The 12,107-nt window shown below is 43.1% G+C and overlaps 1 protein-coding gene across 3 annotated transcripts in view; it reads left to right on the forward strand.

The window, feature by feature from the left end:
- The first annotated feature begins 2,240 nt into the window (after window positions 1-2,240).
- SYT9 (synaptotagmin 9) overlaps window positions 2,241-12,107 on the forward strand; it is a 182,475-nt gene continuing 172,608 nt past the window's right edge. For all 3 annotated transcript variants that reach the window (XM_060262309.1, XM_060262308.1, XM_060262310.1), the window contains exon 1: window positions 2,241-2,524. In XM_060262309.1, coding sequence (XP_060118292.1) covers window positions 2,377-2,524 — 148 coding nt within the window. In that variant the 5' untranslated portion in view covers window positions 2,241-2,376. The remainder of the gene's footprint in view (window positions 2,525-12,107) is intronic.

Below are 12,107 nucleotides of genomic sequence, written 5' to 3' on the forward strand. Positions count from 1 at the left end.
GGTTTCTCTCCAATTATGTTTCTCAGTTCCCCAATTGGCTTCTGGCTGTCACCAATTCCAGCTTGGGAAATTTCTGGAGATTTAGGCATGGTTCCTGGGGAAGGAAAAGTTTAGGGAGAGTTTAAGGAGACGTCGACTATGGGGTGACATGATAGAGGTTTACAAGATAATGCATGGGATGGAGAAAGTAGAGAAAGAAGAACTTTTCTCCCTTTCTCACAATACAAGAACTTGTGGGCATTCGATGAAATTGCTGAGCAGACAGGTTAAAACGGATAAAAGGAAGTACTTCTTCACCCAAAGGGTGATTAACATGTGGAATTCATTGCCACAGGAGGTGGTGGCGGCCACAAGCATAGCCACCTTCAAGAGGGGTTTAGATAAAAATATGGAGCAGAGGTCCATCAGTGGCTATTAGCCACAGTGTGTATATATATACATAATTTTTTTTTTTGCCACTGTGTGACACAGAGTGTTGGACTGGATGGGCCATTGGCCTGATCTAACATGGCTTCTCTTATGTTCTTATGAGAGGAGGGAGCCCAGTGGGGATGTGATGTCATAGAGTCTGCCTTCCAAAACTGCCATTTTCTCCAGGGGAAATTATCTCTATATTCTGGAGATCAGTTGTAATTCTAGAACTCCAGCTCCCACCTTGAGGCTGGCAACTCTCCTCTCACTATTAGTGTCTTTACAGGCAGCAATCACTTTCTCCTTGCCAGTATGGTTATCACATCAGAAAAATGGAATATCTAGAGCATCCACTCTCTGTAGCCACTCTACGACTTCAGTTATTATAATATAGAGATAGGTTACAATTTCAGAAGAACTCTAGGCTACACCATGAGGTTGGCAACTCTATCATGACAGCAAGACTGAACATTTACCAAAAAAATCAGCCACATGAGAAAACAGGGTTACAGACCACAAGGTACTGCCAAGTTTTCCAATAATTAAAACTGATCATCTGACCACAGAGATCAGTTCCCTGGGAGGAAATGGCAGCTTTGGAAGGCAGACTCTGTGGCATGTTGCAGGGTTTTGAGAAAGAGAAGACCAAGGTGACACCACAGGTCTGCTAAGCTCCCTCTCTTCCTCAAACTCTGCCCTGAAATAAATACCAAAGAATTTTCCAAGGCAGAGTGGCAACCTTGTCAGAGAATAAAGTTTCCTCCTTTCTTGCACTTAATTAAGGTTGGGATCCTACAAATGGAGGCTGGAGATCTCCTGGGATTACAATTGATCTCCAGATGACAGAGATCAGTTCCCCTGGAGAAAATGGCTGCTTTGGAAGGTGGACTCTATGGCATTATACTCCAGTGAATTCCCTCCCCTCCCCAAACTCTGCCTTCCTCAAGCTCCATTCTCCAAGTCTCCAGGTATTTTCCAACCCCTTGCTGAGCACAAGAAAGGGCTATCGTTTCTGTTTCTTCTAACTGGAAAAAACAAACAAACGTTGCGTTCCACGGGGACAGATCAAGATGAAGTAGTGAGAGTGATGACTTACGAAAGCTCATACTCTGCCACAAATTGTGTTAAGACTTTAAGGTGCTCTTTTCTACTGAAAAATTTGTGCAACTATAAGCACATCTCCCTCACAAACCACCTTTTCCCACCCCTCATCAGAGCGGCAGAAGTATGAACTTCTGTGAAATGTGAACTAAGCAACAGAAACAGATATCAGCTTAGTTTTTCTAGGAAGCTTCGTCCATACATCTTTAGCATCTCCCCAAAACGTATAGTTGATAAAGGTTACCCTGCAATTACGGCCCCATCCTGTTATCCCTCTCCCCACATAGAAGGGTTCCCTTTGAATGTGTTATGCAAACTTGTTTCAGTCCCCTTGGGAGAAAGGAAGGAAGGTAAAAAACACGAGGGGACCTCAATTTGATGATGAAAATCGACCAGGAATGATGGGAGGGGTTGAGCACCGCTTGGTTAAGGCACTGAGCGGAAGCGCCCTTTTCCTCCCGCGCTGCAGCACGAGCTCCCGCCGCTAGGGAGAGCTGCTCGGGCTCCGTTGGGAGACTAGGCAAGCGCTCCTAGCAGCAGCCGTGTTGTGGCTGTTTGTGCGCCTAGACTGGCGCGCAACTGGTGGCGGGGTCCGCCTCTCGGCTGCTTTCTCCCCTTCGCGGGTAAGGCAGCGGTTTCGGCAAATCCCCAAGGTCGAGCCGGCGAAGTTGGGAGCGGCAAGGGGCGGAGGGAGAAGGAGAGGCGCGGCTGCTGTGGCTGTGGCTGCCGCTGCTTTCTCCAAGTATGCAGGCGACTCCCCAATTGCTTGGGTGGCAGCAGGCAGACGGCGGGCAGCGGCGGCCGAGGAGGCGCGTGTGAAGCGACCGGAGAGCTCCTCTCCACTCACAAGGATGCTGGGGGGCGATGCCTGGCGGCAGGGAGGACGAGATTTGCCAGAAAGCGCTGCAGCTGCTGTCCGATCTCTGCTCCGTCGGGGCGGTAGAGAACGACAGATGCCTCGAGTTCAATTACTACATGCGGGACAGCGCCAGACCCCGACTCACAGACTCCGGTAAGAAGCCGGGCTGGGAACGGGCTGCTAGAAGGGTGGGGCGGGGAGGGGGGAGGGAGTACAACTTTAGTGGGACGGGAGGGAAGGGGCTCCAGAATTATATAGGCGGCCGTCCTGGCTGTGTTTGGAGAGGCGTCGCATCAATGTAACCCAGTCCTGTCCGCCGAACCCTTCATGAAAGGGGCAGATTTTTGATCTAATCTGAACCATCCATTGATTTCCATCCATTGAGGATTTCCTTCATTGCCAGTAAGTGATGGTGGAGTCGACGTCCCCATTCTGGGCAACTAGAGAGAAAGCTGTCTTGCCTCTCCCTACCGTGTAGGCACATTTCGAATCGCATCTCGATGGTCATGTAGGAATTTATTTCAGGGAAGTGTATTTCAATTTTACATGCTGGAAGAAAGGAATGGGGGATGAATCTTGTACGTTTAACATGATGTGAAAAGAAAACCTATCAATGTTAATAAAATAGCTACGTTTCTGTACTGCATTTACTTTCAGCTTAAAGCAGTTTATAGTAAAACAAGTCCGTTCTAAACATTATCTCACCTCCCTCCCTCCAGAACTTAAATCCCAGTCGTGTTCATGTTTACTCAGAGGCTTATTGGTGGGGATGGGCTTGCAGCCGCAAGGTGTCATCTGAACTATTTTTAGACCTTGTCTGATCTCCCATTGCCACTGTAAGACTTCTGCATGTGGTGCTTAACAGGTAAATACCATGGCAGGAACCAAATAATGGCAGTAGTGCAAACTGAGAACAAAGGTGGGACAGAGTGGTGTGCTTTATTATCTTAAAGCAAAGTATTGCTTTTTCAAAGTAACAAAAAGAATTGCAAAATGTAGGTCTTACTGGGGTCTGTGAAGGGTCTTTGAATTCTGTCTCCTACAGATGCACACAGAAACAGTCAAATAAACGCACTGGGATAGTCCTTTGGTGTTCCTACTACTTTTCTAAGCAGATATGTTCATGTTACTGGACACATCTTGGATTCCATTAGGACCAAAATGTTTGCTGGAACTGGCAGCAACTCTTGTATTTTTAAAACTGTTTTCTGAACAAAACTGCTTTAGCAAGAAGAATAGACAGCACTGCTAAATTTCATTAGTTCAGTGGGTTGTACTTAAGAAGTTATTTGCTTCCTCAGTTGCAACTCAGAAGTCAGTTTTGGTAAATTCATTTGTTAAAAGATCAGGAACTAAAACACCATGAACATACTGAATTGTTGAACTGGTGGTTTCTTTTGCTTTGTGAAATGAATCTTTGGATATAATCTTTAGCAAGAATATGCTTGAGATGTTGTGCCCCAGGATTTGATTTTGCAACATATGAGCTTTTAAGTTACCATTTATATCCTGTAGTAGCATTTTAATACAGTGTACAACATGGTGACTTTCCTTCCTGTGATCTTCTATCAAAGTAACTGTATATCCCAGCCTTTGGTGCTGATTATGGATGTTGTCTTCAGCATAGTATCTTTGGTTTCTTACCTTTTAACAGTGTTCTAATTCCTTAATGAAGCATTGCAGCCAGAAAGTTACATAGCTTATATTCAACTTTCTTAACAAATGCTAAAACACATTTTAGCCCTGAGATTTTAGAATCAGTCATTGTAGAAGATGGTATGAATTAAGAGATTCCTCCTCCTCTGATTTTGTACCATCTTCAGAATGACTGATTCTGTAGCCAGTTCGGTGTAGTAGTTAAGTGTGCTTGGAGAACCAGGTTTGATTCCCCTCCACATGCAGGTGCTGGAGTGGCCTTGGGTCGGTCATAAGTCTCTCAGAGGTCTTCTTCTCAAAGAGCAGTTTCTGGGAGAGCTCTCTCAGCCCACCTGCCTCATAGGTTTCCTATTGTGAGGAGGGGAAGGGAAAAGAGATTGTAAGCTTCTCTGAGACTCCTTCAGGTAGTGAAAGGCAGGGCATAAATCCAATGTCATTCTTCTTTTTCTTCTGCAGTTACAGATTTGTATTAATTCAAGGGTCAGCTGCGTAATCATGGGCCTAAAACTATAAGAACTTGTTTGTATGGCAATTTCATACAGCTGATATCTGATCCTTGTCGTCTAAATGCATTTACAGATCTTCAGCCCATGCTGCTTCCCCAGCCTTTTGCTCTGCCTATGGGGCTGATGGCAGCGTAAGATGGGTTATGAAGCCTCATGTGCTTGTGGTTTGGTGTTCTAAACTGGGAGCATGGGAAACCATTTATTTATATTCTTCATCGTTATTCCCAATGGGGATGGAGAGCAGTTTACATCATTCTTGTTCCTTCCATTTTATCCTTACAACAACCCAGTGAAGTACTTTAGGCTAAGACTGTGTGACTGACCCAAGGTCACCCAGTAAGCTTCCACAACAGAGTGGGGCTTTGATCCTGTGTCTTCCAGATCATAGTTGGATATTCTACTGACCACACTAATGAGAATCTAACCATTATACCACACTACTGAGGACTGTACCATGCCCTTCTAAAGTTGTATTTGAAACATGTTTAACCTGAAGTTACTAAAAATAGATACTAGCAAGAACATCCCATTGAATTCAGTAAGGTTTATTTCTACACAGTCATGTTTTGGATCAGGTCTTGAAAACATTAACAGTCCTAAGGAGCAGCATCTCCTTTCAAACCCTTTGACTTCAATGAACTTAGAAGGGTTTAACTCTGCATAAGACTGCACTGTGACTTACTTTTTTTCTGCATTAGAGAGCATGATCTCACTAAATAAACCAAAATGTCCAATAAAACTAATTATTTCATAGGTTTCTTTGTGAAATAATGACAGCTGTTGGTTGTCTGTTTTACCATGACTCTACAAATGTTATAGCTTCCATACTGACAAATAATTTTTAAAATTGAGGAAACCTAAACAACGCAAAACTGTCAAATTATTACAAAGTGGTTGATTTCCTATATTAGTGGCCATGTAAATATATCTGCAACAGTCACTACCCCCACAAAAATATTTGTTGGCCTCTCTGATCATCCACACCACCTGTGTTAGTCCTTTGTGTCAGATCAGCAGCCTTTAAAAGACCCACAGGAGCCCACCCCAGATTTGACATCTGCTGGAGCCTTGCTTAGCCTGCTTAAGTCATCAGCTGTGAAGAAAGGGGGCAGGAGGGATGTGGCTTTTTCAACCACAGTGTACAGAATTCTCTCGCGTAGGAAACTCAGCTTGCCCCTCACTCTTTGCCCTCTGATTTCTATCAAGACTGTTTTATTCCAGTGGGCATTTAGGAGCATATGACTTTAATTCTAATGCTGGCTGTTTTCAGACTGCATATTACTTTGAAGTAACCCTACTGATTTCAGTGAGCCTTACTGTGCATAGGAGTACCACATTGGTGTTTTTTTATACTAAAAATTTTATGTAGTAGGTTGATTTTGTTCCTTTTTTGTTTTTTTCTGACTTTGCTTTCTTCCTGTTCTTTGGTATGTCTTACTTGGCTTAGACAACTAGTGATGCAGGCTATGTACAAGCCTAGTCTGTTGTTAGAAACAATTTCCTGTATTTGTTTAATTGTGCTTATACTAGTTTTTTACAAGAAAGGCAACCAATTTGTCCCAGCTGCTATTTGTGTTTTTAATGCTAAAACAGTTTCTCAGTTGTTATATGGGATCCCCATTTGGGTTTGCGCCCTCAATTTCCAACTTGAGCAAATTCAGGCAGCATTTTTACGCCATATTTTAGGAATCCCCGACTGTGTCAGCTATGCTGCAGTGTGCCTAGAGACTGGAACCCATTTGATGGAGACCAGGACATGGCTACTAACTATAAAGTTTTGGCTACACCGACACTTTAGGGCAGATCCTGCTAGTTATATCCATATGATGCTAGCAGATTCCTTCGTTTCCACTTGGTATAGTCAGATCCAGAAGAAAATACATTCCATAGGTGTACCCCTGGACAACCTCTGTATGCTAAGTGAAACGCAGGCATTCAGAATCCTGAAACAGAGGATCTTAGATATTGAGAAACAGTCTCTTTGTTCTTCTGGACATAAAACTTGTTCCCCTTTAGCATTTGGTATCTTCCCAGATCATGGGCTGCCTGCTGCCTACCTTTCCCAGATTACTTTACCCCAGTTACGTCGCTCCTTTATGTTAGCAAGACTCAATGTTCTACCCTCAGCGGTACTGTCTGGGAGGTTTGCCAACATCCCTGATCAGGATAGAGTCTGTCCATGTAATGGAAGGCACCTTGAAACAGTCACCCATGTTTTACTCCATTGTGATTTCTATGGGGAAGTGCAGGACTGTATAATCAAACCTATTCTATCTAATTTTTATGGATTACCTGAAGCGAAGTTAGTTTTTTTTCTATTATCTAACCAATGTTCCCATATCACAAGCCTGGTTGCAAAGTACCTTTTGGCTGCCATAACAATCAGGGAGCAAAAGACTAGCTCCCCTTCTTGATGTTTGACTGGTTTTTATAGCTGAAACTCCATGTAAATTTGCTATGCTGCACTTTTTATTTCTATGCCAATAAAGGTATTTGTAATTTGTACTAGTTTCCATATTACCTTCCCTTGGGGCTTTTTTGATGAAAAGCCAAGCAGGAACTCATTTGCATATAGGCCACACCCCAACACCAGTCAACTGGAACTGCATTCTTGTGTGTTCCTGCTCAAAAAAAGCTTAATCAAAAAAAGCCCTTAATTTCAAATGACCCCAAGTTTTTCAAATTAAAGCACTTAAAATAAAGTTAAAGTTAATTTAGTTATCATGAAAACTTTAAATATACATTTTATATGTTAAAAATGTAGCTATACATTATACCAGTAGTGACAGGCATTTGTCAAAGGAATTCAGAAAATTATTGTTTCTTTCCATCTATCATACTCCTGATTTCTAAGTAACACTCCAGAACTGATATCCAAGATGAATTTCAAAAGCTAGTTATTTGGACTGTATTGAAATGTAATCCTTAAAGAGCTTGATAGAATGCAGAAATAGAGTTGAAGGGGTTATACAGGCCATCTAGTCCAACCCTCTGCTCAATGCAGGATCAGCCTAGAGCATCCCTGACAAGTGTTCATCCAGTTGCTGCTTAAATACCGCCAGTAGCTCACCACCTCCCTAGGTAGGCTAATACTGCTGTTGAACAACTCTTCCTTTAAAAACGTTTTGCTGATATCCAGCCAGTACCTTTCCACCCTGAATTTAAACCCATTATTGTGCATCCTCTCCTCTGCTACCAACAGGAACAGCTTCCTACCCTCCTCTAAGAGACAGCCCTCCAAAAACTTACAGAGAGCAATCATGGCCCTCCTCAACCTTCTCTTCTCCTAATGTTACCTAGGTCCTAAGAACAATAGATTTGCTGATTTGCTTTTTTTTTTTTTTTTACCGTGGAGTAAATTAGTTGAATATTAAACCCATTGATTTTATTAAGACTTTGTAGAATTTCTTGAAGACATTTTACCTTAACAAAAATAGCATTAGGAAAAATACCTGTTGTAGACAATTGCATTTTATAGTGCCCCTTCCATATCTGGCATTCTGGATACTAAAGGTGTGAGTACCTGTGTCAGTGAGCAGAGTAGCTTTCAGTGACATAGCTATAGCAGCACCCTACCTTTGGAAAAATGAAACATTTTTCTTCTACTATGCTGCCTGTCCAGGAGATACTCCATTGCTGTAAGACTCAGCTTTTTTGTTTGTTTTTCTTTATACAAGTAAGAAGCTTTTCTGGAGCTAGAGTAATATCCTTGCATTCTGGGCCACACAAACCATCTTATTTATTCAGGGGAGTAACCATATTGGTCTGAAGCAGCAAAACAAAGTTTGAGTCCAGTGGCATCTTTAAGACAAAGTTTTATTCAAGGTATAAGCTTTTGTGTGGATGCACATTTCTTCAAATACATTGCAATGGAAATTCTGAGTCCATACATCTGAGTAGAGGGTGAACAACAAATTAGCATGCAGCATAATGAAGATGTTTAACAGATGCTATGCTAATTTACTGCCAGGGCCGGTGCTAGGCTTTCTGGCGCCCTAGGCGAATTACCCACCAGCGCGCCCCCCCCCCCATTATTAAAAAATATAGGGAAACTGAGGAGCGCCAAAGTTGGAACTTTTCATATTTTTAATTTACTGATTTTTAATTTTTATTTTTTTTAAAAAAAATGTGATAAGTTATACAAAAATTGTGAGAATAAGTGCTTGCCAGCCATGCCAGGAAGGAGGGTGGTGGGATAGGATGAGATGGGAGGCCAAGTCGCACATCGGGGACAAAGGGGTGGCTTTGCTTTGCTGAGGGCAGCTTGGTGATGGGAGAGGACAAGGTGACAGTGTTTAGGAGCCAGAGTCATGTGTCGGAGAGGGGACGCCCAGTAGTGCCCCCTAGGCCAGGTCGCACCCTAGGCAACTGCCTACTTTGCCTACTCCCACGCACCGGCCCTGTTTACTGCTCATCTTCTACCTATATGTATGGACTGGTAATTTCCATTTCATTGTATCCAAAGAAGTGTGCATGCACACAAAAGCTTATACCTTGAATAAAACATTGTTTATATTCTGGGGGGAGGGGGTTATGCTATTTAATCTGTTGTGTTTCTTGTTTAGAAAGGCTGTGTTTAATTTAAAAAAATAGTATGCCTGGAAGGAGATAGTAACATGCAACCAGGTTCCCATTGGGATTATTAGAAAAGGTACAAATCTTAGGTTGTGGTTTGACCAGTAATATTCAGTAAAAAATTGTGTTCAGTGGATCTACATTGCAGATGGAGATGCTCATTCCTATTTGCATGAACAACAGCAACAAGAAAAAGAAACCATTTATGCTTTGCAGGACTTATGGATGTCACATGCTTCTGCTATAATTTTGTATCTGGTCATTGTTGATAATCAGTTAGGTGCTTTGTGCCTAGTTTGCAGTACAGTTTCGAAAATCTTGTATGCAACTGATGATTGGATGTGGTTATCCAGCTACAAGATCTATTCATGCAACACCAATTTGCAAGTAGTTTTCAGGAAGGAGATCCATATGCAAAAGCCCACATCCATGTGCAGGTGTCATCCTTTGACTACTGGTTGAGGTTTAGTAAAATGGTGAATAAATTCAGCACAACTGAGTGTTCATTAATATAGTGTTTTCTTTAAATTACCGTATATACTCGAGTATAAGCCGAGTTTTTCTGCCCAAATTTTGGGCAGAAAACCCCTCTCCTCGGCTTATACTCGAGTCACTATCCGGCTTGCCCATACACCTGCATATTTTATTGATTAATCAGCCGCCTGCCCGGCCAGAAGCGTGGCTGGCGGGATCCCAGGCGGGGGGCCGTGGGTGGTTCTCCGCCGACTGAGCTTGAGGGGGACAATGGCTGGCAATCCGTCTGTCCCTCTCTGCAGCTCCTTGGCTGGGGAGGCCTGCCTGCCAGTACGCTTGCTCCATTCCCCGAAGGCCTCTGGGTGAAGCAGCCACAGCACGCCGGCCTCGCCGGGAAACCGCTTCCCGGCTTCTTGTTTCCGCGCCCCAAGAGTTCTGCCTCCCTCCCTCCCTCCCGGGGGCTCCCTTCCTTCCTCCCTCTTTCCCTCCTGCTTCCTTCCTTGCAAGTGGGCGGGGGACTCCTTTCCATGCGCCGTCTTGTAGACCCTGGGAAGCCCGAGAGGAGCAGAAAGGAAGCCGTCCTGCCTGCCCGCCCGCCTACAAAGCAGCTGCTGGTTTCCCACGGCTTCCCCGGACACATGGATTGGAGCCTAGGCCTCCCCCAGCCTCGCCCACGTTGGCCCCGAGGCTTCTCACCCCATCCGCCGGCTCAGACCCCTTACCTGAGCTAAGGTTTTGTACTTTTTAGTTATTGTTGATACCATATTGTTTAGGTTGACCCTCTTTTCTACTTGCAGAACAATAGTTTACTGCCTCAATTAATGTCGTTTTATTGGTATCTACCAGTATTTTAATTTTGTAATTTACCAGTAACTGCTGCGCTTCCCACCCTCGGCTTATACTCGAGTCAATAAGTTTTCCCAGATTTTTGGGGTAAAATTAGAAGCCTCGGCTTATATTCGGGTCGGCTTATACTCGAGTATATACTAAATGTGTTTCTGTTTTCAAGTTAAAAAACTGGTATTTCATATGCCCAGGCCTCAGATTCAATGGGAACTCACAGGAGCACAGCTCCTGAACCTTTCTGAGATTTCCACCTCCTTGTCCATTGAATAGTATGTGTGGCCGCATAACAATCTCTGGATGAGCTCCATCACTTATTTTTCTACAAACAACCCCTGCATATGCCCAGAGCTCTTTTTCCACCAGAGCGCACAAGAGCAGAGCTCCGCCTGGGCTGACTACGGCTCTGACTGGCCCGCCCCACCATACAGCAGCCATGTGCTCCTAGGCTGAGTGGTGTGGCCTAATATGCAAATGAACTCTTGCTGGGCTTTTTCTACAAAAAAACACTGCTTATGCCATTATATTACATATGGGATTATTGTGTACAGATATTTGAGAGCTGTACATTTATTAGCTCACTTTTCTGTGCTGATATATCATTGTAGGAATGAGGTAGATCAAAAGGAATTGTCTTGGTGTCTGCTTTTCTAGTTATGAAGTCAGTTGTCTTATCCTAATTGGGAAATGGTATATTGAGTTTACAGAAGAGGAAGGTAGTGCTTGGTGTGGCTCAGCAGAAATCCATCAATAGTAGACAGGTCTAATACAGCTTGATTTATTCAGACAAGCATTCTGGTGCAGTTATTAGTACAAGGCAGCTAATGGGCTCTGAAGAATGTCTCTTCGAGTTTTTGAGGACTGGTGGTAACAGCATGGATCCAAGTAAGAAAAAATTATTTCCCCCTAATTAGTGTTGTTAGCTTGACATCAACATTATTAATAATTTAACCTATGTAAAACTGCTTGCATTTCTTCTCCTTTTAGGAGAAGAAAATAAAGGAAGAGCAAGTACGAATAATCACTTCACATGTTGCAGATAGTGGGTATGTTGTTATAGCTAGTGTTAAGACAGTGGTGGAACAATGTGAGATGCATAGCTTACCCCAGTAGAGTAATGATTTCTGTGAATTTGTGGAACAGTTGAAGCCTTCTGTGACCAGTTAGAAAAGAACCCTTTGTGTATTACTAGCAGAGCAGATCTGCAAATCTCTTTCCAAGTTCATGTATAGTTAGAGATGGGCAATCTCTCTGTGACCGACAGTCTATTCACTTTGATCAGTAATTGCAGCTTTATAATGGAATGATTCATAGCCACATCAAAAATTATGTGCAGAATGACATCAAGTACTACCCATGATGTTAACGGAGTACAGCAGTCTCTTATATGCAGGTTTGTTCAGAGGCCAATGTCTAGTCAACTGTTTCTCCCTGAAAGAACTGCTGTTCAGTTTTGGCTATACAGTATACCAGAGATATTATGCTCACCATTTCCAAACACAAGTAATATGGTGGTTACCTGCCAAGGACAATTAAGGGAGTCTACCTTTTGTACCGGCTTTCTTATTTTCTTTCTTTGATATCACAGATGACGCTTCTTCCTCCTCATTTGAGTAAACAGTTTTATGTAAAGTCAGGTATGATCAGAAGATGAACTGTTTATTTTTTTATCTGCACTTGGA

Source organism: Heteronotia binoei, chromosome 21, assembly GCF_032191835.1.
Source record: "Heteronotia binoei isolate CCM8104 ecotype False Entrance Well chromosome 21, APGP_CSIRO_Hbin_v1, whole genome shotgun sequence".
Classification (NCBI taxonomy): domain Eukaryota; kingdom Metazoa; phylum Chordata; class Lepidosauria; order Squamata; family Gekkonidae; genus Heteronotia; species Heteronotia binoei.